This window comes from Chelon labrosus, assembly GCF_963514085.1.
Source record: "Chelon labrosus genome assembly, chromosome: 20".
In the NCBI taxonomy this organism is placed as follows: Eukaryota; Metazoa; Chordata; class Actinopteri; order Mugiliformes; family Mugilidae; genus Chelon; species Chelon labrosus.
This window is the reverse complement of record NC_140353.1, coordinates 13,845,320-13,872,421: the sequence shown is the minus strand read 5'-3', so window position 1 is coordinate 13,872,421 and position 27,102 is coordinate 13,845,320. Positions and strand designations below refer to the sequence as shown.

The window sequence follows — 27,102 nt, the reverse complement described above, 5'->3', positions numbered from 1 at the left end:
CTTCCCTCCAGAGATATGACGGAGGTGGTCCACATTAAGGACAGGAAGGAGGCCATCCATGAGCTGAAGTACTCCCCCGATGGTGCTCACTTGGCTGTCGGCTCCAATGACAACTCGGTGGACATCTATGGCGTCGTGCAGAGGTACAAGAAAGTGGGCGAGTGCATCGGCTCCAATAGTTTCATCACTCACATGGACTGGTCCACGGACAGCAAGTATCTGCAGACCAATGACGGTAGTGGCAGGAGGCTCTTCTACAGGATGCCAAGTAAGTACAACACCATCAGCTATTTTGTGTTTGTATTTTTTTTTTTTTTTAAATGTACAATGATGGTAGGGGAGCTGCTTTGTGAGATAAAATGTTCCTGTTTTTTGTTGAGGTGGGAAGGAGGTGACCAACAGGGAGGAGCTTAAGCTGGTGCAGTGGGCGTCGTGGACATGTGTGTTGGGCCCTGAGGTTAATGGAATATGGCCCAAATACTCAGATATCAATGACATCAACTCTGTGGATGCCAACTTTAACAATCAAGTCTTAGTAACAGCTGACGACTACGGATTAGTCAAACTTTTACGATATCCGTGTGTTAAAAAAGGTAAGACAGACCTTATTATTTAATACTGAAACAGAGTAAAGCCATGCACCGTGTTTCTAATGCACTTCTTCTTGATTACAGGTGCAAAATTTAAAAAATATTTAGGTCACTCAGCCCACATAACCAACGCTAGATGGTCACATGACTACCAGTGGGTCATAACTATTGGTGGTGCTGATCACTCGGTGTTTCAGTGGAAGTTTGTTCCAGAAAGAAAGTCTAAGGAGGCTCTGCACATAGCACCACAAGGTGAGATGATACTTATATTTACTGTAAAGTGGGGGTTTACCCCGCCTCCCCCCATTAAAAAATAGACTTTATAGACTTTAGAAACACTGCAGTGTTTCATTTTAATGTAGCTGATGGCTCCTGCCAACAAGACATTATTAAATTAGTGCGGAAATTTCTGACGTCTACTCAATCAAATAAGTAGGAGGTTGTCTTCAGCTAAATTAAATTCCTTTGGGAAATAAGTGATATTCGTTGTTTTGCTGAGGGTCACATGAGGTTACCACCCTTCTGTCTGTGCATTAAATTTAAATGCATCTGAAGTAAAAAGAAAATATAAGTGCCACTATTGAGCCCCTTTTGTTTTGCTCAGATAAAAGAAGTATACATATAAAGGGAAATGTCATTGACAATATTTGCCTTTTTTTTACTTGGACAGAACCATGCTAGTTTTTTCCCTCTGCTTCCAGTCTTTATGCTTAGCTAGACTTTTAACTACTACAGGATTATTGATATTAATATTAATAATTTGGAACTTGAAATATATTGTAAACCTGCCTAATACATTATATAGTTATGACTGAGTTCCTTTAGATCTGCAGCACTTTAGTTCCATCCTTAAATGTTTCAAAATAAAGTTTCAACCTTTAATTGCAAGATTTCAAAATTTCATAATTATTATTATTATTTATTTTGCACGTTTCACATACAGACATATGCACAGTCATTTTTAAATCATCCTTTACAAGGTTTAAACCTGGAAAACAAACAATACGTTGAGAACAATGACAAATATAAAGGTCTGAAAAAAATACTGCTGCTGCTGTGAAGAGGGAAAAGTCAAATATAAAATAATATTTACAGACTATTATTATTAGATTGCAAGCTTTCAATATATTTGTTGATCTCTCAAATGATGGCATGCCATTAATCCTACACCTGCCTCGATAGCTCTATACTTACAGACATGGGAGTGGTACTGCATCAGCAAAAGAGTAAAATGTTTTGATTGTTCCTGTTAGTATCAGTGGGAAACAAGGATTTGTTTTATTCATCAGTAGCTGTGCTATTGTCAACCCGTTAAAATAAATAATGTATAACTATACATTTCTGTGTACAGGCTTTTATGAATGTAGTTTCTTCCTGTTACATAATGTGCGTACGGCTCCCACTAGCCTCGTGAACTTAATGTGCTAAACCACCAGAGAGCAATGTACCAGATTTCTCCTTTCACGCACGCTTTTTTTTTTTTGACGACTATCATTTGTATAATGCCCTGCAAAGGAATGGCCATCACATTAATTAAGACAAATCCAATAAAAGTGAACGAAGCTTGGAAAGTATAATTGCATTGTCGTTCCAAAGTCATATTTTTTTTTTTCCTAAGACAGAGTGCAGCTTTCCGAAATTAAACCGCACACTTACTGCCCCTGCTTTTAATTTTCCTAATGGATCTTGTGAGTAGCCGCCCTTAGCTGCCAGTTCTGCTTATTGCCTTGACTTGGCACTGCTTCGCTGTGCTGCATCAGCATTCTTATACATTTGTCTTGAGCGTTGTCACCGTGAAGCACGACAGCCTAATAAATAGGAGATGTCATGGCGTTATTGCATGATCGACCCTCTCTCCCACTGAATCAGGATGCCGTGTTTTATTTTCTTTACTGTGCGTGCAGTAGGATATCCTTTTGATTTAGAAGCAGGGGGGGGTGTTTTACTGGCGAGCTGTGATGTAACCTTGTTTCTGCCTGCAGAGACCTTGGCAGACTCTAACAGTGAGGAGTCAGACTCTGATCAGTCGGATGTTCCTGAGATGGACTCGGAAATTGAGCAGGAGACGCAGCTCACGTATCGACGGCAGGTGTGTGATTAAAAACGAGAAAAAATGTTTTAAGGGGAAATTATATGGTTTATTAAACAGCATGTAAATACTTTTCTGTGTGCATCCAGGTTTATAAAGAAGATCTACCTCAGCTCAAAGAGCAGTGCAAAGAGAAACATCGAGCAACAGCCATGAAGAAGCGAGAACGGGCACCGGGGAGTGGGGTGAAGCTGCACTTCATTCATGGGTAGGCCTCCCTTGTACTATAATAAAAAATAAGTTTTCAAATCCCACACCACGCCAGTAACGTAAAATGAATTTCAAGTAGTCTTCTCTTGCATGGTGACTAAATTAAATCCTACATATCATTATTCATACCATCTGTTGTTTTGTTTTCAGCTACAGAGGCTACGATTGCAGGAGCAACCTGTTCTACACCCAAACTGGAGAAATAGTTTACCATGTAGCTGCCATAGGGGTTGTATACAACAGGCAACAGAATACTCAACGTTTCTACATGGGCCATGATGATGACATCCTCTGTCTGGCTATCCACCCCCTGAAGGACTTTGTAGCAACAGGCCAGGTTATTCAAACATAAAATATTCAAGATTAACTGCTCCTCAAAAAAACGTTTGAACTGAGGAAGACTGTAGATTCATCGTCATTTCAGTTTGAACTGATCCAAGCTTCTCGTTTGTAGTGTAGAATATGAATGTTGTTGCTTTCTATCCAGGTTGGCAGAGATTCCTCAATCCACATCTGGGACACAGAAACATTAAAACCCATGTCTGTGTTGAGAGGTTTCCACCAGCTCGGCGTTTGCGCTCTGGACTTTTCAGGTGAAACCCACTGCTGTTTTTTCAAGCTGCATTTAGCTCATCTTTCTGAGCAGATTCGACAGAATCTACTCACAAATTCTTCAATGCACATTGCTCTCCTATAGGAACAAAGATAAAATAAAAAAGAATTTCAAACATAAAAGAAACAGGTAAATTCACAAGGCACCCAATTTACAATAAACACAGAAAAAAAAAAAAATTCTGCTGTCTTTTATCCAGAGCAGTCTGACAACATCAAGGTGGAGCCATTCATCTCACTATCCGTAATTGGCCCCAGATAGGGGCACGGCGGTGATCTGTTTGTCAGTGTCAGTGAATCACCTGCCGTAGATCAAACCCAACAGGATGCTTTCATGTTGCTAACAAGGACCAAACTTCACTGAAACAAAGCCTAACTCTCTCCGCGCTGTACTGAATGATTTTCTTCCCTCCACAGCGGATGGCAAACGGCTGGCCTCTGTGGGCCTGGATGACAGTCACACCATTGTGCTGTGGGATTGGAGAAAGGGGGAGAAGCTCTCTGCCATGCGGTTAGTGTCATTATATCGCTGTGTTTACACGGCTGCACGTCGGCTATTCAACACATAGCAGCTGCTGTCCCCACATAGGTACACCTTTAGCAAACCTTCGCTTAATTCAGCACTTATTATAGATGAGAGCTAAATTGAAGCCACTTACAGTGTGAGGCTAGCAGCATGACGGATGGAGGAGTGGATAGAAAGGGAATTACCTCTTAGATTAAAGGCTGCTCCTCTGCACTACTAAACCCTGCCTCAGTCTGAATGGTTAGAGTAGGAGTTTGTCCCCAGGGCCTTAGCTGTAGATCCATAATTAAAGAGAATCACATTTAATTCCTCTTCCAGGAGCTTAACCTGATGAGTTTGACCTGCTCTGATGTGTCAGCTGTTATTTTATGAAGAATGTCTTTTATAAATGTATCCTGTTCCTGCAACAGAGGACCAAAGCTGTAAAAAGCAAAACTAAATACAGAAAGAAATCAGTGACAAATGAAAAATGGTCTCCTAGGTGGGGGTTGCAGTTTTTCAGTCAACCAATATTTTGAGTGACACAGCCCGTTATGCATAATGAGTAGACATGTATAAAGAAAACAGATATAGATACACTGATAACTACATAGACCAATACATAAGACAAAGAAGCCATTAATAAATAAAATAAAGAATTAAATGAGAAGGTAAAATAAATACTGCTATTGTTATAATATTAATAGTTGTAGTTCATGTAAAAGCATATCTATGTATTTATAGAGCCATTCATTTTGTGTTTGTTAACTGATTTTTAATCATGACAGGTTTGGGCCTACATATTTAACAAGGTACAAATAACACACAAAAGCAAATACAAAACCCCCCCCCAAAAAAACGAATAAAAATGTAAATAAAAAATGTTGTGCACCATTGGGCAATAAAAGAAAAAAGGCAGACTTAGTATACGAGTGCCCCAGGGGTCATAATCATCACTAAACACTGACTGATTTCCTGTTTCACCCGATGATGCAAACGATAGCTGTGCACATCGGATGTAAACGATACACGCGAACAGATATGGCACACTCAACAGGCTTGTGCATTTGATGCAAGTGTATTGTTTTACCGAACGTGAATTATGAATTCCTTCAAACCACGGGAGGTGTCAGTTTGTTCAGAGCATAACGTTTTCACAGCAGGTAAAATTATATAACCCGAAAACCAGGAGGAACCACAAGTATCTAACTGGAAAACATCCGTATCTCAAAATATCTTTCTGCTTTTGCTTTGTTTCTCGCACTACTTGATGTTCATATTTAGTGTCTACTCCACTGAAATCCCCCCCTGGCTACTTACAATGCATCGCGGGTTGCTTTCCTGTGTGCCAGGCTCTCTCTGCAGCTCAGGGACAGCTTGGAGCAGCACTAATCTCCTTTGCAGACCCTGGTGGTCAATGCAGTGAGGTGGGCAGAGGGAAATGGGGCTTGACAGAGCCTAGCTTGTACAGCGCCACTGCCTCATCTTTAGCTGGCAGAGGAAGAGTGGGTATGAGACTGAGAGTACTTCATGAATTTAAGATAAGAGACAGGACAAGCCGTGGTTATACTGAGTGAAAAATCTGTCAATCAAGACCAGGAGATTCATAACTTCCAAACTTTCCAAATTTCTTCATTTCTTTGCCATAATCAGAAACTTCTCAGTGTCGCCTGTATTGTTGTCTTGACTGTTGACTTGGCGCTGACGGAGACATATTCATGTTGTTCCTCTCAAGGTCGAGGTGTACGAATAGACTGTTTTAAAACATCTGAAGAGCACAGAAGCAAGAAAACTGTGCACATTTTAATTATTTTTATTTTTTTTGTCCATGTGTTTGTGCAACTTGTTTTTCAGGGGAAGCAAGGACAAGATATTCGTTGTCAAAATTAATCCCTACCTGCCTGACAAGCTCATCACAGCCGGTGTGAAACATATGAAGTTTTGGCATAAAGCCGGTGAGACCCGTATTTTTGTGTTGACTCAAACAGCCTCTAACAAGCTGGACCGCGGCTGAGCTCTGTCACGTCCCGGTGTGAGCCGACTGTCTGCTTCTCTTTCAGGTGGTGGGCTAATTGGGCGCAAGGGGAACATGGGGAAGACTGAGACCATGATGTGCGCTGTGTACGGCTGGTCTGAGGAGATGGTGTTTTCAGGCACGTGCACGGGGGACATTTGCATCTGGAGGGACATGTTCCTGATGAAGACGGTCAAGGCTCACGACGGCCCCGTTTTCAGTATGCACGCTCTAGAAAAGGTATTTAAAGGAGACACGATGATGGAGCTTTTTTTGATGAGCAATTTATTCATAAAAATGTGACATGTATATACATCTAATATTATTAGATGACATTGCTCCACTTCCTCTTACCTCTCAGTTTAATTTCCTTTTTTATATAGTAGCATGACAGTGACATGTTCAGTCAGGAGGAGGTTATTGCAACATAAATGTGTCGCTATTGTGTCTCTATAGGGATTTGTGACTGGAGGAAAGGATGGTATAGTCGCTCTGTGGGATGACACATTTGAGAGATGCCTCAAGACCTATGCCATCAAGAGAGCAGTCCTAGCTCCAGGCTCCAAAGGTAAAAAAGTCAAGCTGTTCCCAATTGTCCTCCGCTGTCCTTGACATAACACAACTGTCTAATGCAAATCCATTTAAAACGTTCAATGCTTTTAGCTGAAATGAAGATTGCCTCCCGTATTCTGGTTCAAGCTCGGGCCTTTGACATCACTCTGTAATTCGTCTGCTCTGCAGGGTTGCTCTTGGAGGACAACCCCTCCATTCGTGCCATATCTCTCGGCCATGGCCACATCCTGGTGGGCACCAAGAACGGCGAGATCTTGGAGGTGGACAAGAGCGGCCCCATCACTCTTCTGGTCCAGGCAAGACGGAGAAAAAAAACATGTCACACATCTAATAATATATACAGTTCATAGTGTAGGATTCAGCTGCGCTATCTCAGGCAGGGTATTCATGAGGAAGCGAGTTACTCTGCTGCGTGATGAGCTGGGAGACTATAACTTGACAGCTGCAGTGGGGGCGGTGAAGTTTCTCCAAGTTAGTTAAGATTCAAGAAGTTGGAGATGCTCTGCATTTCAGCAATGGTAATTCAAGCCCTTTCCTTGGTGGTGTGTTCAAGGGCAGTCTAACTTAAGACTGCATTGCAACTTAGAAGTTCTTCTGAATGCGCCAACAGCAAGGAGACTAAATGCTGGTTAATACGGTTAATAGGCTAAAACATTCACATACGGCAATGCAGATTCACAGAAAAAAGTGTTATAAACGCTAATGAATTACTGTCACTCACTGGAAGAGTTTTAATTTAGCTAAGTGGCACTGCAGTGTCTCAGAGGCTCCCTCGATTGCATCCAGGCGGTTCAAATGCGATTGATTGCCCTTTAGATTACACATTCTGATGGATGGCGTCAATTGATGGGAGACGAAAAACGAAGGTTGTTCTTGATCTACTCTATTAATAAATGTTGTAATGCAGGAAGACTGGTATATAGATGTAAAAGACAAAATGTGAAAATGCGATATTGTTAATGTTTACTTTTTAATATGTGAGTTTAGACTTTTTATTTATTTCATGATCACACCTCTTGTGTGAGCATGTAAGAAATAAAAAAAAGTTAAAAGGACAATGACATGTGAATGTAATAACTTGTAAGAGTAATGAGAGTAATAATAATATTCATATCCATGTTATTTTTCTCCTGTTTTCCTTCATCACCTGCTCAGAGAGTGAGTTGAGCTCCTATAAATTAAATATTTATGCTGTTGTATGTGTCTGCAGGGTCACATGGAGGGTGAAGTGTGGGGCCTGGCCACTCATCCACATCTCCCTCTCTGTGCCACCGTCAGCGATGACAAAACCCTGCGCATATGGGACCTCTCGCCAAGCCACTGCATGTTGGCTGTACGCAAACTCAGGAAAGGTGAGTCACCGTTGAAAAGCAATTTCAGACAGGAAGTGAGCTGGTCCCAGAGCTTTAGCAGACACCTTGTCCTCCGCAGGCGGCCGCTGCTGCTGCTTCTCCCCTGACGGCAAAGCCTTAGCTGTCGGGCTGAATGACGGCAGCTTCCTCATTGTGAACGCAGACACCCTGGAGGACCTGGTGTCCTTCCACCACCGCAAGGACATCATCTCTGATATCAGATTCTCTCCAGGTTTGTGGTTCTTCAAAACTCTTCCAAAAAGTCTAGTCTGAGAAGTAAACACAACTTGGAAAAAAAGCCTTGTGCCCTCCACAGCTCAGAATTTACAGTGTGTAGGCAGTACTGTGCTGAATTTCGGCAGGTATACATATTTCCCTCCTACTGTGAGGAGATATTGCCGCGGGCCTGACCCAAATTAATGGCTTTCTGTAATAAGGCCAGACAGAGAAGCAGCAAGAGAGGAATGAGAAACAGTGGGGGCGGACAAAGTGAGAGCAAGAAACTAAACTCTCTTTCGCCAGGACACTTAACCTTAATCAGCAATGCAAGGGATCCTGTTTCTTCACCCAAGAACCATGAATTCCTGACAGCATACATCTTGGAGTAGAAGTAACTGTGTAGACTTGTGTAAATCTGAGGAAGTAGGTTTTAGTATGATTAAAGTGATAATTCTTTTTTTAATTCCTTCTTTTTAATATTCATTTATTTTGTGTAGCCATGCTAGAGGCATCAAAATTACAAAAATGGATGGCATAGGGAATATGAACAATCTAATATCTGCATGTTAAGTAAGTCATGTTTCATTCAAAACTACAAGTGGGAGGAGAAGACACGTCAAGGGGACATATTTTGCTACATTCAATTACTTAAGTCAGAAGGATTTATTTATTTATGAAACAAAATGTGGTGTAAAGTTGTGTGCCAGTTCATCTAGTAGATGTTGCTATACGTCATCAAAACCAAGGGATCATCCAGAATCTCTATGATTTATCTATGAGGTTGAAATATTTTAGTCAGGACTGATGATTTGAAATGTTTTTTCTCTTTTGTTGCCTCAGGATCTGGGAAGTACCTCGCTGTAGCGTCAGGAGACAGTTTTGTAGATATTTACAATGTAATGAGTAGCAAACGGGTAGGCGTGTGCAAAGGATGCCTCAACTACATTACCCATATGGACTGGGACAAGAGAGGTAAACATGACTCTTTCAATATTTTTGTCCTTGCAAATGACTGTTATTAAAACAGTTAACCACCACACCGTGGCCCACTGTGCTCTTCTCATTCACAGGAAAATTACTCCAAGTCAACACAGGTGCTAAAGAGCAGTTTTTTTTCGAAGCTCCTCGTGGCAAGAGACAGACCATCCCAGCTACAGAGGTAAGTGGGGAGAAAAAGGCGGGAACAGCCACGACCATGGTGCTGTTGGCCCACATTTTTCCCTCGGGATCAGTAGAGGCCCGGGGAAGGACAGTGAAGCATTAACACGGCCCACTTTTCACCAGTATTGTTCTAATTTTGGCAGTAAAAGTGGGCTAGTGTTTAGGGTCCCTTTAATACATAGTGACATTCAGCCTGTGAAGAACACAGTGGAGGGGAGCATTAAGAAAATAAGAGTCAAAGATGATAGATCATGTTAGCTCATGTCTTAGTGGAGCATCAGATGTCCTCTTCTATCTTTGCCGTCATTGAATTTTACACCGTCGTGGTGCATTTGTCTTTCCATGCCATTCATCACAGACCCAGACTGTGTTGGACTATAATATAATTTATATTCTTTAGATTTTTTGTGACGATTCAGGATAACACATATTCTGTTTTGAGCTGTGGAGTACCTCAAGGATCTGTTCTTGGTCCTTTTCTATTCACACCAACATTCATTTTAATCTAATAATGTTTCATTTTTATGTTTAAAGCTCTTTAAATGTGAGTCTATAGCCGCTCCTTGGTTAGCTTAGCTTATCATAAAGACTGGGAACGGGAGGTAAAAATAGATGTCCTTGAATTCATGATGCCTAGAGTGCATCATAACTGAGTTTATGGTTGTTGTCGAAAAATATGACAAAAGGTAGCCATCTGGGGACCCACATTCTCATTTTTTTTTCACAAGGCTGCAGACACTTTCTTGGTTTACCTGCCCTGGCGTTTTACCCCTGTTATTCACAGATAGACAGAGAGTTATTCAGCGAGAAAGTGAACTATTCCTCTCTAATGTCAAGCTGCGCACTAAGAGTTTTGGTTTTCACAGATGACTCTCCTCTGGATTTCCATATTTTCATAATGTTTTATTCAAGCAGTAAGTTAGATCAATATTCTTAAGTCAGATATATTCTATCTTTTGAAAGGGCACTGCAATGAATCATTGCTTTTTGTCCTCACAAACAGTTTAATGAAATGAATTATGCTCTTGCTTTAGCCCATGAGCTGCAGCTCGTCCTGCAGATGGTTAAAAATGCTGCAGTCCAGCTTTTAATAAAGACAAAGTGCAATGAACTCATTACTCCAACCTCGGTACATTAGCTGCCTCCTGAGTGTATAGATTCAATATAGCATTACCTGTCAGGTTAATATATACTCAATGAAGGCCCATGAGAATCTTTTGTGTTGCGCTTTAGTTTGTTCAGTATTCAATGCTTGTGTTGTGGGGGGTTTAAAACATTTAGTTAGACAACTGCTACGTAAATAAATGTTTACCGACTTGATTCAGGTGGAGAAGATCGACTGGACCACATGGACGTGTGTCCTTGGAACATCTGTTGAGGGCATCTGGCCTGTGATTAGTGAGGTCACTGAGGTGACCGCTGCCTGCCTTAGTAATGACAGAAAGGTGCTAGCAACAGGAGATGACCTAGGATACGTCAAGCTCTTCAGATACCCCGTCAAGGTAAGAAACTATGCATAATCCTCTGTATTATCTTGTTTGAACATCTCAACTCTTAAGGTTTAAGCTTTATGTAAATGTGATGTTAATTCTGTGTTAATGTCACAAGCGGTAAATAAATGTTGTTTCTGTCCTCCAGGGGAAGTATGCAAAGTTCAAACGCTATGTGGCCCACAGCACACATGTTACCAATGTGCGATGGAGCCATGACGACAGCCTCTTGGTGACAGTCGGTGGGGGTGACACGTGCCTCATGATCTGGGCCCACGAGCTTGAAGGCCACCGGGAATTCAAACAGTGCGACAGCGAGGAGTCGGATATTGAGAGCGAGGATGATGGAGGCAAGAGATTAACTTCCTCTGAGGACTTTATTCGTCACACCTTTCAGTTACCACATCAGAGTCCTTGCTCCTGTCTCTCACCAGGTTATGACAGCGATGTGACCAGAGAGAACGAGATCAACTACACCATCAAGGCCTTATCGACCAACATGCGACCAATGACGGGTGTGAAACCCCACTTACAGCTGAAGGAGCCCTCTGTGGATGAAAGGTATTTGTCGCTGAAGCTGCGGTGGCGCTCCTGAGCAGTAACACTAGTAAGGTCGATAAAAAAAGGCCAGTCCTGCTTTCTTCAGACAACTTTTCTTTTCCTGCGTGAAAATTCCCATCCTGTCCCTGCCTTTTTGAAATAACTCAGCCTTTTCTGCTCTTCTTCTTTCCTTTAATGGCTGTCCATCTGTCATTATCCTGCTTCGTTCTTTTATTCCACTTGAAGACAAGGGGTGGTCAGGTAAGTTCTTGTGATCATATACACTGTATGAAGAATTTGATAAAATAAAAAAAGGCATAGGTACAGTTTGTGTTAAGAGCTAAATAAGGCAGACCTTACTAACCGTGGGGCTTGGCGAAGGATCATGTGGTCGCCTTAGCTTTCAAAAACGGCAACAGATAAAAGACAGTTAAGATATTGAGAGAAGAGACGTATCTCAAAACTGCAAAGAAGCCCCCTGATGCCTGTAAAGTGAATCTGTGATATTTTCTTGGTGAAGTTTTCATTTGTTTTGTCTGCTGTTTTATTGGGATGAAAATTAAACTGGAGCTTGAATTTTATTTACTTTACTAGTAGACACCACAACAGACTATGAATGAGTTGTACCTGAGGTGTTTTTGGCTCAGTGGAAATGCCATGATTAAAGTGAACCAAGATTTAATTCCACACCGCAAACTAAAAGAAATTAAAACATTTCAGAGCATCAACTATTGTTTATCTGCTTGACGTTAATGGCTACGTCGTGTTTCTTTTTGCAAATGTGATACGTTTAAAATGTGTCACAGTCTTTTACTGCTTCAGATTTATCGATTTCCGATGCGAGCATACACGCTGCATCTTCTGAGTAGCAGTTGTCATAGCAATAGACTCCGGTTGTCATGGTTACGCGATGGCGCTGACTCTTGTATTTATGTCCTCGGTGGCTGAGGTGTTGTGTTACGTGTGTGTCCGCCGGGCAGCAGTGAGCGCTGCGGGGAAACCTTTTTCTAATTCTTGTTTTTTCATTTTTTTATTGCTGCCATGAAGAGGGTCACGGTAAGTTTCTCACTGTTGTTCTACAATACTCTCCCCATTGTTACTTTTCTGGTCTCATTTAGAAACCTATAGAGTTAAGTGTCTTAGTGGGCCCCCTTTGGACACTTGATATTGTTTCGACCACTCTATACAGTCGTTGCATTATTAATTGTTTTCCATACCACTGTGCTTTAAACATAGACTGTATTAAAACTCTTAATTATGGACTCTTAAGTAAGTACATCACCCACGGACAGTGTTTGGAATAACGCCGTTTAAAAGAACGGCGTTAGGTAACGACGTCATTTTTTCAGTAACGGGGTAATCTAACTAATTACTTTTCCCGTCGTTACAACGCCGTTAACGTTACTGGATGTTAAATGCGGTGCGTTACTATGCATTGATTGAATAAACTGTGTAATCCGAACGCACCCCTGGCTGCGTTCGGATTAGGGAAAGGGAGGAACGTGCATGTAAGCAACTCTAATTTAATGAATGAATCTCACAACGACACGCGTCTACAAAGCTAGTGGCCAAAAACACCGATACCTCCACCACAGATGACAGCTCGCCTCTAAACCCTACCGAAATATATAAATTTAATATAAATATAATTATAAAATATATATATAAATATCGAAAGTTATGTACAAACACCTGTCTGTTCTAGTCAATTCAACTGACTTGTGAAAACTGCTCAAAAAAATCCAAATTCTTTGACATATAGCAACTTTTTTTTTTTTAACAGTAACGCAAATAGTTACTTTCCCTGGTAACGAGTTACTTTTATTATAGAGTAATTCAGTTACTAACTCAGTTACTTTTTGGAACAAGTAGTGAGTAACTATAACTAATTACTTTTTTAAAGTAACGTTCCCAACACTGCCCACGGATTACACAATTCTGACCCTTTATGTTACGTACTAGCACTACAGATAAATATGTGACGCACCATCCTGTCCATGGACCGATCAACCACAACATTATGACCACTGAACGCAGTAGTAAATAACACCACCATCTTATGATACTTCAATGTTCTACTGGGAAACATTCATGTGGATGTTACTGTGGATGTACCACCCACCTACACCAGACCAGGCACCCCTACCCCATAGCAATGACACTCCTCGATGGCAGCAGCCAACACAGGCACACACACAAAAATGGTTTAGGAACAACTCAAAGAAAACAACAGCACAAGGTGTTGACCTGGCCTCCAAATTCACTAGATCCCAAACTGATCAAGTATCTGTGGAATGATCCACAGAGGTCCCTCCCCTCAACTCATAGGACCCAAAGGCCCCCACTAACAACATCCTGTTGCCAGACACCACAGGACACACTCAGAAGGCCCATGTCCATTCTCTGATGAGTCACAACTGTTTTGGAGGAGTAATCGAACAGGAGGACATGGTAACCAAATAGTACAACAAAACAAAAAAAACACAACAGGCAGGGAGACACAGCTAACATGAGGGTAAAAAACTAAACAGCAGGTTGAAAAACTGCGACAAAACTGAGACAAAGACTGAATAAGAGAAGTCTAAAACTCATTATGTGTCTTGAACAACAGTGCATTTTTTAAATATAGAATTATTTCGCTAGATGAGTTGTTGTTCAAACCAAGTACAGACAAATGTATTATTCAGCCATTGATTCTGATATTAAACATAAATGATTCTCGATCAATATGTTGCTTGGCTGCAGCTGTGGGTGTGTGCGAATGACAAATCTCTTAGTTTAGTATTTCTAGTGCATTATTAAAACAACACTTCCACTCGGGCTCTATATTGATATAAATCAAATCTGCCTTCATTTCATCATCTCACTAATAATAGACGAAGCAGTACAATATTCATTTAACATTCATAGGCGGTAATGATCAGTGTCCTATCATCATCATCATCATCATCATCATCATCGTCATTATAATTCATGGTAATCAGCTCCACAGCAGCTCTCTAATCCCAGCTGTCTGTTTCAGGCCTCCTGTCAGCAGAGCGCTGCCACAGCCGGAGAAGCTGCAGACCAACAATGTCGGCAAAAAGAAGAGGCCCATTGAGGTAAAGGGACCTCACGTCCTCACCTAAACACAGCAATCTAATACAGACGAGGAACTTTATGTAAGCAGAAGAGGGGGTTGTCTCTGTCAGAGGAGCAGATTTAAAATGCTGGTTTCTAATGTGATTATTCCAGCTGAAGGCGCTGCGTGTTCTTTCCTCTGTCCAGACAGCCTCTCTGGGGACTGTGATGATACTGTAATCGAATAATGACGTTCTTGAGCCGGCAACTGGCTCTAAACATCTTAGTTGTCATGGCGCTAGCCTCTCTGACTTTCAGGCCGTCTTTCTCTGACTCCCCCTCAGGACCTGGTGTTGGAGCTGGTGTTCGGTTATCGTGGCAACGACTGCCGCAACAACGTGCACTACCTGAACGAGGGGGCGGACATCATCTACCACACGGCCTCGGTTGGCATCGTCCTCAACTTGACAACCTGTAAGTAGACGGAGGACAGGCGAGCGGAAGCACGGGCAGCTGTTGCTGTTCACCAGACACATCGTTATTTGTGTGTGTTTTCTTACAGCCTGCCAAAGTTTCTATGTAGAACACAGCGACGACATTCTGTGCCTGACAATCAATCAACACCCCAAGTTCCCCAACGTGGTGGCAACTGGCCAAGTAGGTATGTTTGTGAGAAGTTGACCTCCTGTGTCACCAGCAGCCTCGTTTCTCTATCCTGTATCCAGTGCCGTACTCCACTTACAAGTTTATTTCTGCTGCAAAGAAACTAATGAACACAATTATAAATTCTGCGGACATGAATGATGCATTTTTTTAATTTACACATTTCACAATGTGCAAAAGACAATTTAAGGAAATTTTACCTTATGAAGCTGCACTTTATTACTTATATATCTACGCTTTTGTTGGAGTCAAAAATAAAAAAAGTAACTTGTTGTTTTTTCAATAAATCTGATTTTATTGCTTTACAGGTGATACTGGTGACATGTCAGGTAAGACTTTTACAAAATTCGTAAAACTAGAGATAAATAATCATTGGAAGATGTTACATCACTGCCCTCTAGTGGCCAACAATACTTTAAGATTTTGTAAATTTTAAAACTAGCATTTTTATAAACCAGCAAACAAATAAACCAATTTATCTAGAAGTATTTTTTTTATATAATTTGTACACAAAAATTAAAGAACTGCTTTAATGTAATAAATGTTAAATTTAGACAAAATCTATGTTTATTGCCTCTGCCCCTCAGCCACGTCTCCATCCATCCATGTGTGGGACGCCATGACCAAGCAGACGCTGTCGGTGCTACGCTGCTTCCACTCCGGCGGGGTCTGCTCTGTCAGCTTCAGCGCCACAGGGAAACTCCTGCTGTCTGTGGGTCTGGACCCCGAACACACCGTCACCATCTGGAAGTGGCAGGAAGGTAAAAAAAAAAAATCAACAGCCTTTCATTCTTTATTTTATTTTTCCTGACCTTTGAAGTGAGACATCACTCATTGATTTGCTTCTCAGGTGCCAAACTGGCCAGCCGGATAGGTCACACCCAGAGGATATTTGTGGCGGAGTTTCGGCCCGACTCAGACACACACTTTGTGTCTGTGGGCATCAAGCATGTGCGTTTCTGGACGTTAGCTGGTCGGGCTTTGCTCAGCAAGAAAGGTGTGCTGAGTTCTTTAGAGGACGCCCGAATGCAGACGATGCTTTCTGTAGCATTTGGAGCTGTAAGTGAAGTCCACTGCACATTCTCTATTTCTGCTCATAATGTTTGAAAATATTAATATGCTGTTTGCTGTTACAAATATTACATTTTACTTCCGCTAATGTTTAAAGCTCCAACACTGTGTCTGCTTAAATGTGCTGTAATTGTTTGTCCATTGCTTGCTCTGCTCTCTTAGGCCACTAGATTAGTGCAGATTTGTTTTCTTTTCAGAATAACTTGACATTTACAGGTACCATAAGTGGGGATGTGTGTGTATGGAAGGAACACATTCTAGTAAGAATAGTGGCCAAGGCTCATACGGGCCCCGTGTTCACTATGTACACCACACTGAGAGACGGCCTCATTGTCACGGGAGGCAAAGAAAGACCGTAAGTGCTTCTCTGTTAAATCACACAGATTTAGTTTTATAAAAAAAAAAACATTTTAAATGCATCAACTTTGATAATATAACACCTTGATCTGTAATGGCAGCATTACAAGCAGCAGCTCCAGCACCCTCACATAAGCCTTTTCCTCACAGCAGACACTTTAGACTAGTCAAGGTCAGAAAAGCTCAGATGCTACTAATAACAGTGTCCTTGTAAGACATGGCAGTGTGCCCACAATAACTAATTTAATTGTGTTTTCAGACGCAGTCCACGATCCTAAACCTAAATCAGTCGGTTTTGTTAAACCTGTGCTTTGCTGCAACCGGTTAAAATAAACTATTGTGCACGCTGGCTCCTTAAAACAAGAGCCACCGTTTATGTCTTCAGATACACTTGAGTTAGGCAAAACCTGTGTTGCCATGGGAATGGTGTGCTGTGTAGGTTTGCATGCATTGAAAAGCAGAGGAAACTCAACAAAGCCTCGAGGGAGCTGTCAGTCTAGCAGTGCAGGCGGTAAAGTCCCAATAAGATGTTTGATCAGGCGACCAAAGCAAAAGCCTCCGTTAGGGTGGAGTAAGGGTGTATAGGGGCTTTAAAGGGGTAGCTCAGTTCTGATCTATAGTCACTGTATAACCTATAGTAGATGGTGGTCGGCTGAGGAAGCTGAGAGGGGTACCAGCACGGATGCCAAGCAATGAACTGCTGCGGATGAGGTCAAAGGAAGAACGTACTTTAGCCACTTCAAACGAGACTGAGCTGAAGAATCAATATCATTTGAAGTGTACTCTATATTTAGAATATTATCACCGCTTTATCTTGGCAGACGGCCTTTTTTCGTCATGGGCCTGAAGGCGTTATAACACCCTCATTAAAGCCACCAGACTCCATTGAAAAAAACTGTAATTTTATCTCACAGAACTGCTGGCTTGTTATTGGGTGACTTTGGCATCTTAACACATTAATTTGGGTTTAAAGTCAAAGTGTTAAAACATCAGAGTTACTTCCATGTTCAGGAAAGGAAAATTACTGTTTTCTGCCAATGCTGTCTTTTTGCTTTGACGGCTTCAGTTCCCCTTTGGAAATGTCTGTCCAACAGCAAGACAAAGACAAAATATATTGTCTGTTGTTTAGTTTACTTTTTTGTTGGGTCTCCTTCTGGGAGATTAAAATGTGTTTTGCTCTTTACCTCATCCAAACAGTTCATAGCTTGGCTTCCATGTCGAATTCTAGAAACTTAGTTAGCAGGTACTGATAAAACACCACTTTGAAAACTGAACTATCCCTTTAACGTTGCTGCACCAGAAATTGTGACAAACCTTCTCCACATTTCTATATTTTTATAATTACTGATTGAGAATAATACTAATAGGCTCAAATATATAGTAATTGATTAAGGATTTTACGAGGATTAAACTCTACTTTTCTCTTCAGGTCAAAGGAGGGCGGCGCTCTGAAGCTCTGGGACCAGGAGCTGAAACGCTGCAGAGCCTTTCGATTAGAAACTGGACAGATCATAGACTGCGTTCGCTCTGTGTGCAGAGGAAAGGTAAGAGACAAGTAACATGGTGCCTGATTAGCATCATCCAGCTGTTCAGACATCATCATCCTCTGCATCATGTATTGTTTTGTGCTGTTTTAGGGTAAAATCCTCGTGGGGACGAGGAACGCGGAGATCATTGAAGTGGGAGAGAAGAACGCAGTGTGCAACATCCTGGTGAACGGACACATGGACGGACCTATATGGGGTTTGGGCACTCATCCTTCCAGAGATGTATTTCTGTCCGCCGCAGAGGACGGCACTGTTCGTCTCTGGGACATCCCAGAAAAGGTCAGAGTCGTATTTCACCATTTTACCACAGAGTTGACAGTGGACATTTCTAAGCTGATTCACAAGTATGCGCTGATGTTGTATTGCTTGGTGGGGATTAACAGAAGATGCTGAATAAGGTGAACCTCGGCCACCCAGCGCGCACCATCAGCTACAGTCCTGAGGGAGACATGGTGGCCATCGGCATGAAGAACGGAGAATTCATCATCCTTCTGGTAGCCTCACTCAAAATCTGGGGCAAGAAACGGGACCGTCGCTCTCCTATTCAAGACATAAGGTAATTAAAGTGGAATTTGACACTTTACACAGGATACGGTTGAGTTACCTGATGAATGGGAAAAATGTTATACTGGGGTGGCCTTTTATGAGATATGTGATGGTTTTTTTCAACTGTTTCTACTAATTAGCAATGTTATTTAAGAAAGAGGTTACTCTGCTTTGCCTCCAGGCCATTTTTTTTTTGGACTCTGCACCCATTTGTTACCTGTGATGGTCACATTCAGTCATGCCAGCTTATATTTCTAATTTAAATCTCAAAAATCACATTTTCCTGAGGTGAAACAGACTAGCATAGTGTCAACAGAAGGGCAAATGGAGAGAAAAAATATGTGTAAAGCACAAACTTAATATTGATAAAGTTCAGGATGTATTAGTTAATATTTTTAATGTATTTCCTGCTTCTTCTTTTTTTGTATTTAGTCAATGTTTAAGCCATGTTCTTTTTTATGGGAATGTTATTTTACTATTTTGTATTATCAAGCATTAAACATCAGGCTCTGCTCTTTTTTACACCACGTGTCTCCTCTACAGGTTCAGTCCAAACTCGCGCTACCTGGCCGTGGGCTCCACCGAGTGCGCCGTCGACTTCTACGACCTGACGCTCGGCCCGCAGCTGAACCGCATCAACTGCTGCAGGGACATCCCCAGCTTCGTGATGCAGATGGACTTCTCTGCTGACAGCACTTTCGTCCAGGTATGGACTGTGCCAGGGCTTATTAACGCCGACACCGGCTGGGCTCGCGCGCACCTCTAACCTGCCCTGCCTTGAAACAGATATCCACAGGTGCTTATAAACGGCTGGTGTACGAGGTGCCGTCCGGGAAGCAGGTCACGGAGCAGTCTCACATAGACAGGATTACCTGGGCCACCTGGACAAGGTGAGAGTCATCGCTGGTGAGATTGACACATGCCATCATTTCGTGTGTTGGAGAGCGAGGACGATGATGTCTCTGTGTGTGTTATAAACAGTGTCCTTGGGGACGAGGTCATAGGGATCTGGTCCCGTAACACAGACAAGGCGGACGTCACCTGTGCCTGCGTGTCCCACTCGGGCCTTAACATCGCCACAGGTGATGATTTTGGAATGGTAAAGCTGTTTGACTTTCCCTGTCCGGAGAAGTTTGTAAGTATGATTCTTATTATATTAATATTTCTATTTCACGTGTTCTCATTGTTTCATCAATTAGGATAGTAGTCTTATTTAAACTATTACAGTGTATCTGATGACAGGATGTGTGTATGTTTATTAAATGCAGATTGTAAAGCCACTACGTGTCTTTGATGCCCCCTAGTGGTAGAATCAGACAAAGGAATAGGAATTAACCTTGAATCTGACCTGGGGACGAGGACATGAATCGGTTCACCAGGGTTTTATACAGTTTTAATGACAAAAGCACATGACATCAGGTCCTAAAAAGATCGTGGCATTAATTTATCAGTCTCTCATCCATTAATGAAAACAAAGTATTCATTTTGTACTTGAATCCCCCTCCCTCCACATGTATCCTCAGGAACTCGCCCTTCTCCATGATCTCCCCTAGTCTCTGGATTAAACGAAGAGCAAAGCAGTCAAATTGACAACCCCATTTTGCTCAGTGGGCACAACAGAAACATTTCTAATTGTCTTTGCCAAAAACTGAAAACTCTGTTGACTTTAGTCTGAAAACTACTACATATATGTTGTGATTTGTTTTAGGCCAAACACAAGCGCTTTCTGGGCCATTCTGCTCACCTGACAAATGTACGCTTCACAAGTGGCGATCGCTTCGTTGTGAGTGCCGGCGGAGACGACAGAAGGTATGACTGACGCTCCGGATAACAACATGGTTTGCACGTGACAATCTTAAATTATATAAGTTAAGCTGTGCATCCTTTCCCCTAGCCTCTTTGTGTGGAGGTGCGTCCACGCTCCGCACTGAGGATCGCACTCGGCCCATCCTGCCTCAAAGAGTCTGGGCGTCTCCCACCACCACCACTGATGGATGCGTTTCAGCGAACAGGAGGAGACCGTGGCAGACCTGGCAGCTTGTAAATGAGTGTTGATTCGACTTACTGCCTCAAAACTAGGTGCATGCATATGTGCAAGGCCCATTTTCATCCCAGTATCACATTGTGAAAACAGGTGACGGGCGTGCAGCCCTGCTCTCGTGACGTTATCATGGAGAAAAGAAAAAAGAAAAAAAAGAAGCATCTAATATGTGCATATCATTTCAGTAATGGATTTTTTTTTTTTTTTAAATGACCTGTGTCCCAAAAATGGCAGTTTTTGCCACTTGGCTTGAAATTGTGTTACTGACAATGCCATTTTTTAAAACATGTAGCAAACTGAATTAGCCTTAATCTGAGTGTTTATGAGGATTCTTTTTGTATTGTTTTACTTTTCAGACCATGTTGTCATTTGTTCTATTTTTACTGGTAATTTCAAATCCTGTGGCCTTCCTCCTGAATGTAACATCCACTGTTATGTTCTGGATGTCAGCATGCCAAAGCATACTATGCACTGTACACCTGACCTGGTCACTGTGTTGCCCTGGTGGTTCATTTCTGATTTACGTGGTTGTTGTTGTGTTGTTGACCGGTTGACCTCAGACCTCCCTCGGCAGTGTTCACCCCTCCCGACGTGTTAACGCGTGTTTGAGTATTTGTTTGTGGTTGACGGGTGTGCATGGCTTTCTGGAAGACAATCCGTCCGAACCGAATTCCTCAGAAAACAGAAAAGAAGAGCTGTAAATCGATATCTCAATGCAATTCCGGTCACTTTTCAGTGTGCTGCTATGATATATTATTGTTGCATTTTCATCAATATGAACGGTGTGACTTTTACTCAACAGTGATTTAATGTTTTGTGTAGTAAAGATATATTGCTTAAATGGAATGTTTATCAGAGAGAACATAAAAAGTGCAAAACATTTTGCTCCTTGTATTAAGACTAACTACTAAAAAATGTTGCTGCATATTTTGATTTACATTTAACCAGTGTAAATATCATTTGTAGATATTCTTTTTGTATATTTTTGTGAGATGTTTCTTAAAATCCACTTTAATAAAAAAAAGATGCAACTGTGAACTTTAAAACTCTGAGTGATCCGTGTTAACTGAGACCAATAGCTGATCAAGTACTCGATAAAAACCTGAACATAACTTTGTGAAGGCACGGTGAAACAAGCAAACACAGAATTATATCTTAAATTCAATTAATTTATTCCCATTGCAACAAACACAGCTTAAAACTTTATATTTATATTTACATATTTTACACATAAAGGCAAATCTAAGCACTGAATACTCAAAACAATTCAAGTGAGCCTTTCTTATGTAGGAATACGTTACATCACCTGACTTCTGTGAACTGTCAATGTACTGAATACTGTATATATCTTAAAGTAGCACACTGATAAATGAAGATATCTGCTGCTCAATCAGGTAAAGTAATTTTCACAGCCGAAAAAGAAGATACAATTATTGTCTACTAGTTTTATGAGTCGATAAATAGTAGTGAATTAAATATCAGATAGTTCACAGCACATACTCTGAGTTACCAGTTTATTAGGTACACCCGTCTCTATGTTAATGGTTTAAGATGAATTATTAAGAATTAGAAGCGACTGATACTTGATTGTTGGAGCCAACCTCGCTAACATAGGAAACAGGCAGTAAGCATGAGTGAAATGATAGATATGTTAGAGTTATCTTGAAAAGAGGAATGAATGGGTTCATTGTTTTTTAACGCATAAATATATATTGCACAAACTAGTTAGTGGCCCAGTGGAGCCACCGCTTGACTCCACACCACCGTCTGCTCAGCTGTGATCCACCACAGGCTGCACTAACTATGTGATGGCACAATTTCTAAACAATCCCAAGCACATTTCTCAGCACTGTTTTCTTATTAGCACATATCAGATGATATATATGCCGATACCCGTAAGTATTTCAAAAATAATTCTCTAATATTTGATTCTAATTTGTACGTGTGCACCCAATAAGCTGTCAAATCAGAGCATTGAGCAACACTAGGCGGGATTAATTCGTCATAATTTAACAGAGAACGAGCTGCCGCAGGAGCAGCCGTGATCGGCTTGAGGATTCTTGAGCACTTGGAAGGTGGAGCGGATCAGCTCCTGGCTGAAGTCCACGGTGGCTCCTTTCACGAACTCCAGGCTGTCCTGGTCAACGATGATGCCCACTCCTCCCTGCTCAAACACTCTGGGAGAAGAGCAGAACGGACGCGAGGGGGATTAACAGACAGGAAGGGAGCGCCGGCGTAGCACAAACACATATACGCGGCGGCCATTTACCTGTCGTCTTCATTCTTGTTGGTGTCGATGGTAAACTTGTACTGGAACCCGGAGCATCCCCCTCCCTCCACATGTATCCTCAGGAACTCGCCCTTCTCCATGATCTCCCCTAGTCTCTGGATTAAACGAAGAGCAAAGCAGTCAAATTGACAACCCCATTTTGCTCAGTGGGCACAACAGAAACATTTCTAATTCAATCCAGTGTAGCAGCACCAAAAACTACATCCTCCAAAATGGTTAAACAATTGAATTACCACCTTTGTGGCACTGTTTCAACATAAACTGAACATTATAGCAGCCGTGAAGGGAGATAAAGATGGAGATGGCTGATGGAGTGAGCACAGTGAAGGAGCAGTCAGTCAAATGTCTTGGATGTGCAGAAACAAACACCATCAGCTGGCAATTCAGACACGACATGGATGTAATGTTTGATCGTGGATATATTCTGACCTTCACACATGACTCAGTGAGGCTCACTTTATCCTCAGATGGACCAGACACCCCTGGCTTCTCCTGGACAGAGGAGCTGCTGAAGCCCCGAAGCCCCGCCGCAAACAAGGGCTGGGAGTTTTGAGGAAGCCGTCGTAATTGTTCACCCGATGCAGCGATGTTGTGCAGAATAGCAGATGCCCTGCAAAACACGAACTTTCCGTTAAGATCAGGTCACATGACAACAGAAGGAATAGAAGCGTCGCTTTAACTGGTGCTAGCTAGTTAGCCTAACGTTACTTAACGGCTAGCTTGCTAACTACTTAGCAAACATTCAACACAGCTATTATCACCCCCAGACAGGTTGTTTAAAGGTTAAGATTTTGTTGGTGGAGTTATAAAATGATACAGCAAACTGACATTACCTTGCAAGGCTCAGTAGTTTTGACTTTGACGCAGTTATCATTGCTCCTCTAACGAATGACATCTTCCATAACAGATACTAAAATGTTCCACTCCACCCCTCGACTACGAACACATCGCAGCCTCATTGGCTAAAGTACTTGTCTATCAAACGGATACGCCCACATTGGCCCAACGCGGCTATTTGATTGGTTGTTTTTACGTGACAATCGTGAGGTTTTGGGGGTTTTGTCTTGACCCTAGTCATGTCTCTCAGGCTCATGTACGGCTCTCTCCGCCCGCAATAAGCAAAAGCCCATCCCTCTTAGCAGTTTAACGCGTTGACGCTGACGTTGAGGTGACGCCGCTGGGAGCGTATTGCCTGATGTTCTGATCGTCCAATAATAGCGCAGGAGGCGGGGTGTTAACGCAAAGAGGGTTTCCTGACAGGCTAAATTTCGGGCAAGGAAAACACCCATGTGCTGATAAAAAGGCGTCGCTCCCCTCTCGTGACATAGGGAAGTGAGAAGTCGTCTGTTGTTGCTGCTGCTTCGGGATCTGACGGAATTTTTTCAAAGGTACGGTTTGTTGTTTAAAAGATTTCGTGTTTCTTCTTACTTTATTAATGAGAAGACTCGTCGGTATTTGCGTTGTTTACCATATGGGCAAGTAATGAAACGGTTGTTGTCTTTTTTTTTTCGTTATGTTAAACTTCGTAATCAGAGCTACTCTCGGGGCACTGAGGGGAAACAACCCCGAAGTCATATGATTGAACATTTTTTGCTGACCGCTTGTCTTTTCACTGCACTGATAAAGTCAACTTATTTTCTCGTTTTTAGGCGCACACACACACACACACACACATTGAAGAGACATGGATTCCCTGGCCGGTTTCGTCGTTTTGTTGTGCTTGATGGGGGTCACCTGTGCCGAGGTGAAGTTCTTTGATTGCGGTAAGTTTCACCTGACTGCCTTTGTGTGAGAATTTGCATCTGCTGTCGAATATATACACGCCAGAGACGTTTTAGGTTCAAATGGAGGTATGACTCAGACGTCTAGTAATGTCTTTCAGTTTCTGCTGAAAGACATTACAACAGTATTGATCATAATGATATGGCTCAGAAAGGCCCTACATTTGACACCATTAATTGGTGCCTTATACCATCTGGTTCAACGTGGTATCCTCACAGGTCTGAGCAGTGTATGCTCTTTAAAAGTCTATATTTTAGTGCTTTGATATCCAGATTAATCAAAAATTGAGTGTAACAATGACATCTGAACCCTTGCACATCCTGTATGTACAGAGTTACTTTTCTAATATAACCTGGAAAGATTGATTATGAAACTTAAGTCAAGCATGTTACTCATGTCTGGCTACTGAAGGAGGAAGCGAGATGGATTGTCTGCAATGAGTTGCTCACCTCGGCTATAAATGGTGCACATTAAAACAAAAAATGCTGTTGAATATTTCACATGTTGATTTATGGTGTTTAAACTTTTTCAATGTCCTTCTCCAGGCTCCGTTGGAAAAGTTGTCGCAGTTGACATCAGCCCGTGTCCCACCCAGCCATGCCAGCTACACAAAGGACAAGACTACAGTGTCAACGTGACGTTCACCAGTGGTGAGTGGGCTGCATCTTTTTTTTTTTTGTGTGTGTGGTGGAGTACTTCCCCAGGATATAAATGGTTTTTGTAATTAAAAGATTATGTCACTTTTTTTACCTCAAAGTTGTGGACAGCAAGACAAGCACAGCGGTGGTTCACGGCATTATTGCCGGCGTTCCCATCCCCTTCCCTATTCCCAACGCAGACGGCTGCAAGTCTGGAATCCAGTGTCCCATCCGGAAGCAGACGTACACCTATGCGACGACACTGCCTGTGAAGACGGAGTATCCTGCAGTAAGTCGTACACGTCTCGGCCGTGTTTTGGTGCGGCTCAGCTCTGGGTACTCGCTTTCTATTTTCATGCAGTGGAAGTATTTGGAAGTCTGCTACACAGGAGGGATATGGGGGTTAAAGATGGCACCAGATGAGAAATGTTCGGTCTGCCTATTCAGATATTGAGATGTAATCAAGTGTGAAACATCGATGCATCAAATCCTGTGACTTTTTTCTTATTGGACGTATGAGGCATGTCGGTGTTGCCTGACTAACTTGGATAGATTTGACAGCCTTTATACCTCCGTTTAATTTGTGGTTAAACTTTTTTTTATCTTAAACCATCAGAAGGGACATATCAGATGTTATGCTTCCCCTTTTCTTTTTTTTTTCCCCTTTCTCATTTCCTGAGACGCTACGTACACATTGTTCACTGACCACTCTCTTCTGTGTTTTTTCTCTAGATAAAGCTGGTGGTGAAGTGGGAACTGAAAGACGACAACCAAAATGACTTGTTCTGCATTGAATTCCCTGTTCAGATCGTGTAAACCTGTCAAACTAGCCACTATACCTCTCCTTCTTTTTTTTAAAAGGGATTCAGCTTTGACTAAAACCTACAGAATGTCAATGATTCCAGCAAGATCTTTTTATTAATTCATCAAATTGATTTTTAAGTGTCTTTCACTCGTTTGCAAGACTTGGCTGCACATGCATCTTACATCCTGCTGAAATAAAGGGCACATTTATATATAATTTTTGTGCCTTCCCAACGGTTAATTTTAAGCGATGTTGATGAGAAATTAGGTTAATTGTGTGAATGGCTCAAATACATTCCACTACCGTGCAAATGTCTTGACTTACCGGCTGCTGTGTAGTCAGAAAAGGTATATTCTGTACTTTTTCTTTGCTATAAGTTTTGTAATATTTCTTACTGACCATGTGCTACCTGACTTGTTGGAAATTGTATGGAGGAAAAAAATTCTAATAAAGGAAAATCTAATGTGTACTGGGCAAACTGGATTAATTAAGCAATAAATGGACTTTCCAACTGAATAATGAAGGCGCCTGAGTGAAAACCTGCTAAAAGTTGCGAGTGGCTTAGACTACTAAAGTGTTTATTTATTTTTAAATGTTAAACCATTTGGATCAATAGAGGAAGTGCTTTAAAGTTATTTTGACATAAATTTCACAACAGTGAGTCATTTTGGCTGATATGTAGAAGTTTAATTTCCTGGTAAATTGTGATCCTTTGACTCACCCTGCAAGTTTGTGTTGAGCAAATGTTGAACCAGTTTTACTGAAATTATTGCAACACACAAATGAGAAGATGTCAAACTAGATGGTGTGCAGAAACTTTATGCAGAAGCTGAAGTTGTAAGCTGAATATTGATGCATTGGGGCTGGGTCCCAAGTAAAGTCTGATTATTTACATATTCGGTCCTCAGACAGTGATGTGGCATGAGGCCCTAAGTGAAAATGTAGTT

The 27,102-nt window shown here is 41.7% G+C and overlaps 3 protein-coding genes across 4 annotated transcripts in view; 2 read left to right on the top strand and 1 right to left on the bottom strand.

Annotated features, from left to right (window-relative positions):
• The window catches only part of eml5 (EMAP like 5), a gene marked incomplete at its 5' end in the record, with an annotated part of 36,434 nt that extends 15,580 nt beyond the window's left edge, over positions 1-20,854 (top strand). The window contains 33 exons of one of the 2 annotated variants that reach the window (XM_084568901.1): positions 12-268; positions 381-593; positions 675-842; positions 2,573-2,679; positions 2,769-2,887; positions 3,040-3,226; positions 3,377-3,482; positions 3,919-4,012; positions 5,861-5,961; positions 6,067-6,260; positions 6,477-6,588; positions 6,762-6,889; positions 7,804-7,945; positions 8,025-8,177; positions 9,005-9,136; positions 9,235-9,323; positions 10,651-10,827; positions 10,964-11,376; positions 14,378-14,456; positions 14,760-14,889; positions 14,978-15,076; positions 15,387-15,407; positions 15,666-15,839; positions 15,929-16,137; positions 16,347-16,504; positions 17,936-18,050; positions 18,144-18,332; positions 18,437-18,609; positions 19,143-19,305; positions 19,386-19,489; positions 19,581-19,734; positions 20,308-20,408; positions 20,494-20,854. In XM_084568901.1, coding sequence (XP_084425027.1) covers positions 12-268; positions 381-593; positions 675-842; positions 2,573-2,679; positions 2,769-2,887; positions 3,040-3,226; positions 3,377-3,482; positions 3,919-4,012; positions 5,861-5,961; positions 6,067-6,260; positions 6,477-6,588; positions 6,762-6,889; positions 7,804-7,945; positions 8,025-8,177; positions 9,005-9,136; positions 9,235-9,323; positions 10,651-10,827; positions 10,964-11,376; positions 14,378-14,456; positions 14,760-14,889; positions 14,978-15,076; positions 15,387-15,407; positions 15,666-15,839; positions 15,929-16,137; positions 16,347-16,504; positions 17,936-18,050; positions 18,144-18,332; positions 18,437-18,609; positions 19,143-19,305; positions 19,386-19,489; positions 19,581-19,734; positions 20,308-20,408; positions 20,494-20,530 — 4,798 coding nt within the window. In that variant the 3' untranslated portion in view covers positions 20,531-20,854. Of the gene's footprint in view, positions 1-11; positions 269-380; positions 594-674; positions 843-2,572; positions 2,680-2,768; positions 2,888-3,039; positions 3,227-3,376; positions 3,483-3,918; positions 4,013-5,860; positions 5,962-6,066; positions 6,261-6,476; positions 6,589-6,761; positions 6,890-7,803; positions 7,946-8,024; positions 8,178-9,004; positions 9,137-9,234; positions 9,324-10,650; positions 10,828-10,963; positions 11,377-14,347; positions 14,457-14,759; positions 14,890-14,977; positions 15,077-15,386; positions 15,408-15,665; positions 15,840-15,928; positions 16,138-16,346; positions 16,505-17,935; positions 18,051-18,143; positions 18,333-18,436; positions 18,610-19,142; positions 19,306-19,385; positions 19,490-19,580; positions 19,735-20,307; positions 20,409-20,493 lie in introns of both variants that reach the window. The other variant, XM_084568900.1, reaches the window with a different exon arrangement.
• A 920-nt stretch (positions 20,855-21,774) lies between these two features.
• Positions 21,775-23,900, bottom strand: isca2 (iron-sulfur cluster assembly 2). The gene is made up of 4 exons (XM_084569194.1): positions 23,764-23,900; positions 23,360-23,540; positions 22,910-23,025; positions 21,775-22,817 (listed from the first exon to the last, which is right to left on the bottom strand). Exons 1-4 carry the CDS (start codon positions 23,823-23,825, stop codon positions 22,643-22,645), a joined length of 534 nt encoding a protein of 177 aa, XP_084425320.1. The 5' UTR covers positions 23,826-23,900; the 3' UTR covers positions 21,775-22,642.
• A 346-nt stretch (positions 23,901-24,246) lies between these two features.
• LOC311505359 (NPC intracellular cholesterol transporter 2-like) lies at positions 24,247-26,622 on the top strand. Its single transcript, XM_084568877.1, has 5 exons — positions 24,247-24,318; positions 24,580-24,693; positions 25,258-25,362; positions 25,470-25,639; positions 26,083-26,622. The coding sequence occupies exons 2-5, from the start codon at positions 24,615-24,617 to the stop codon at positions 26,164-26,166; spliced, it is 438 nt and encodes a 145-aa protein (XP_084425003.1). The 5' UTR covers positions 24,247-24,318; positions 24,580-24,614; the 3' UTR covers positions 26,167-26,622.
• The last annotated feature ends 480 nt before the right edge of the window (positions 26,623-27,102 follow it).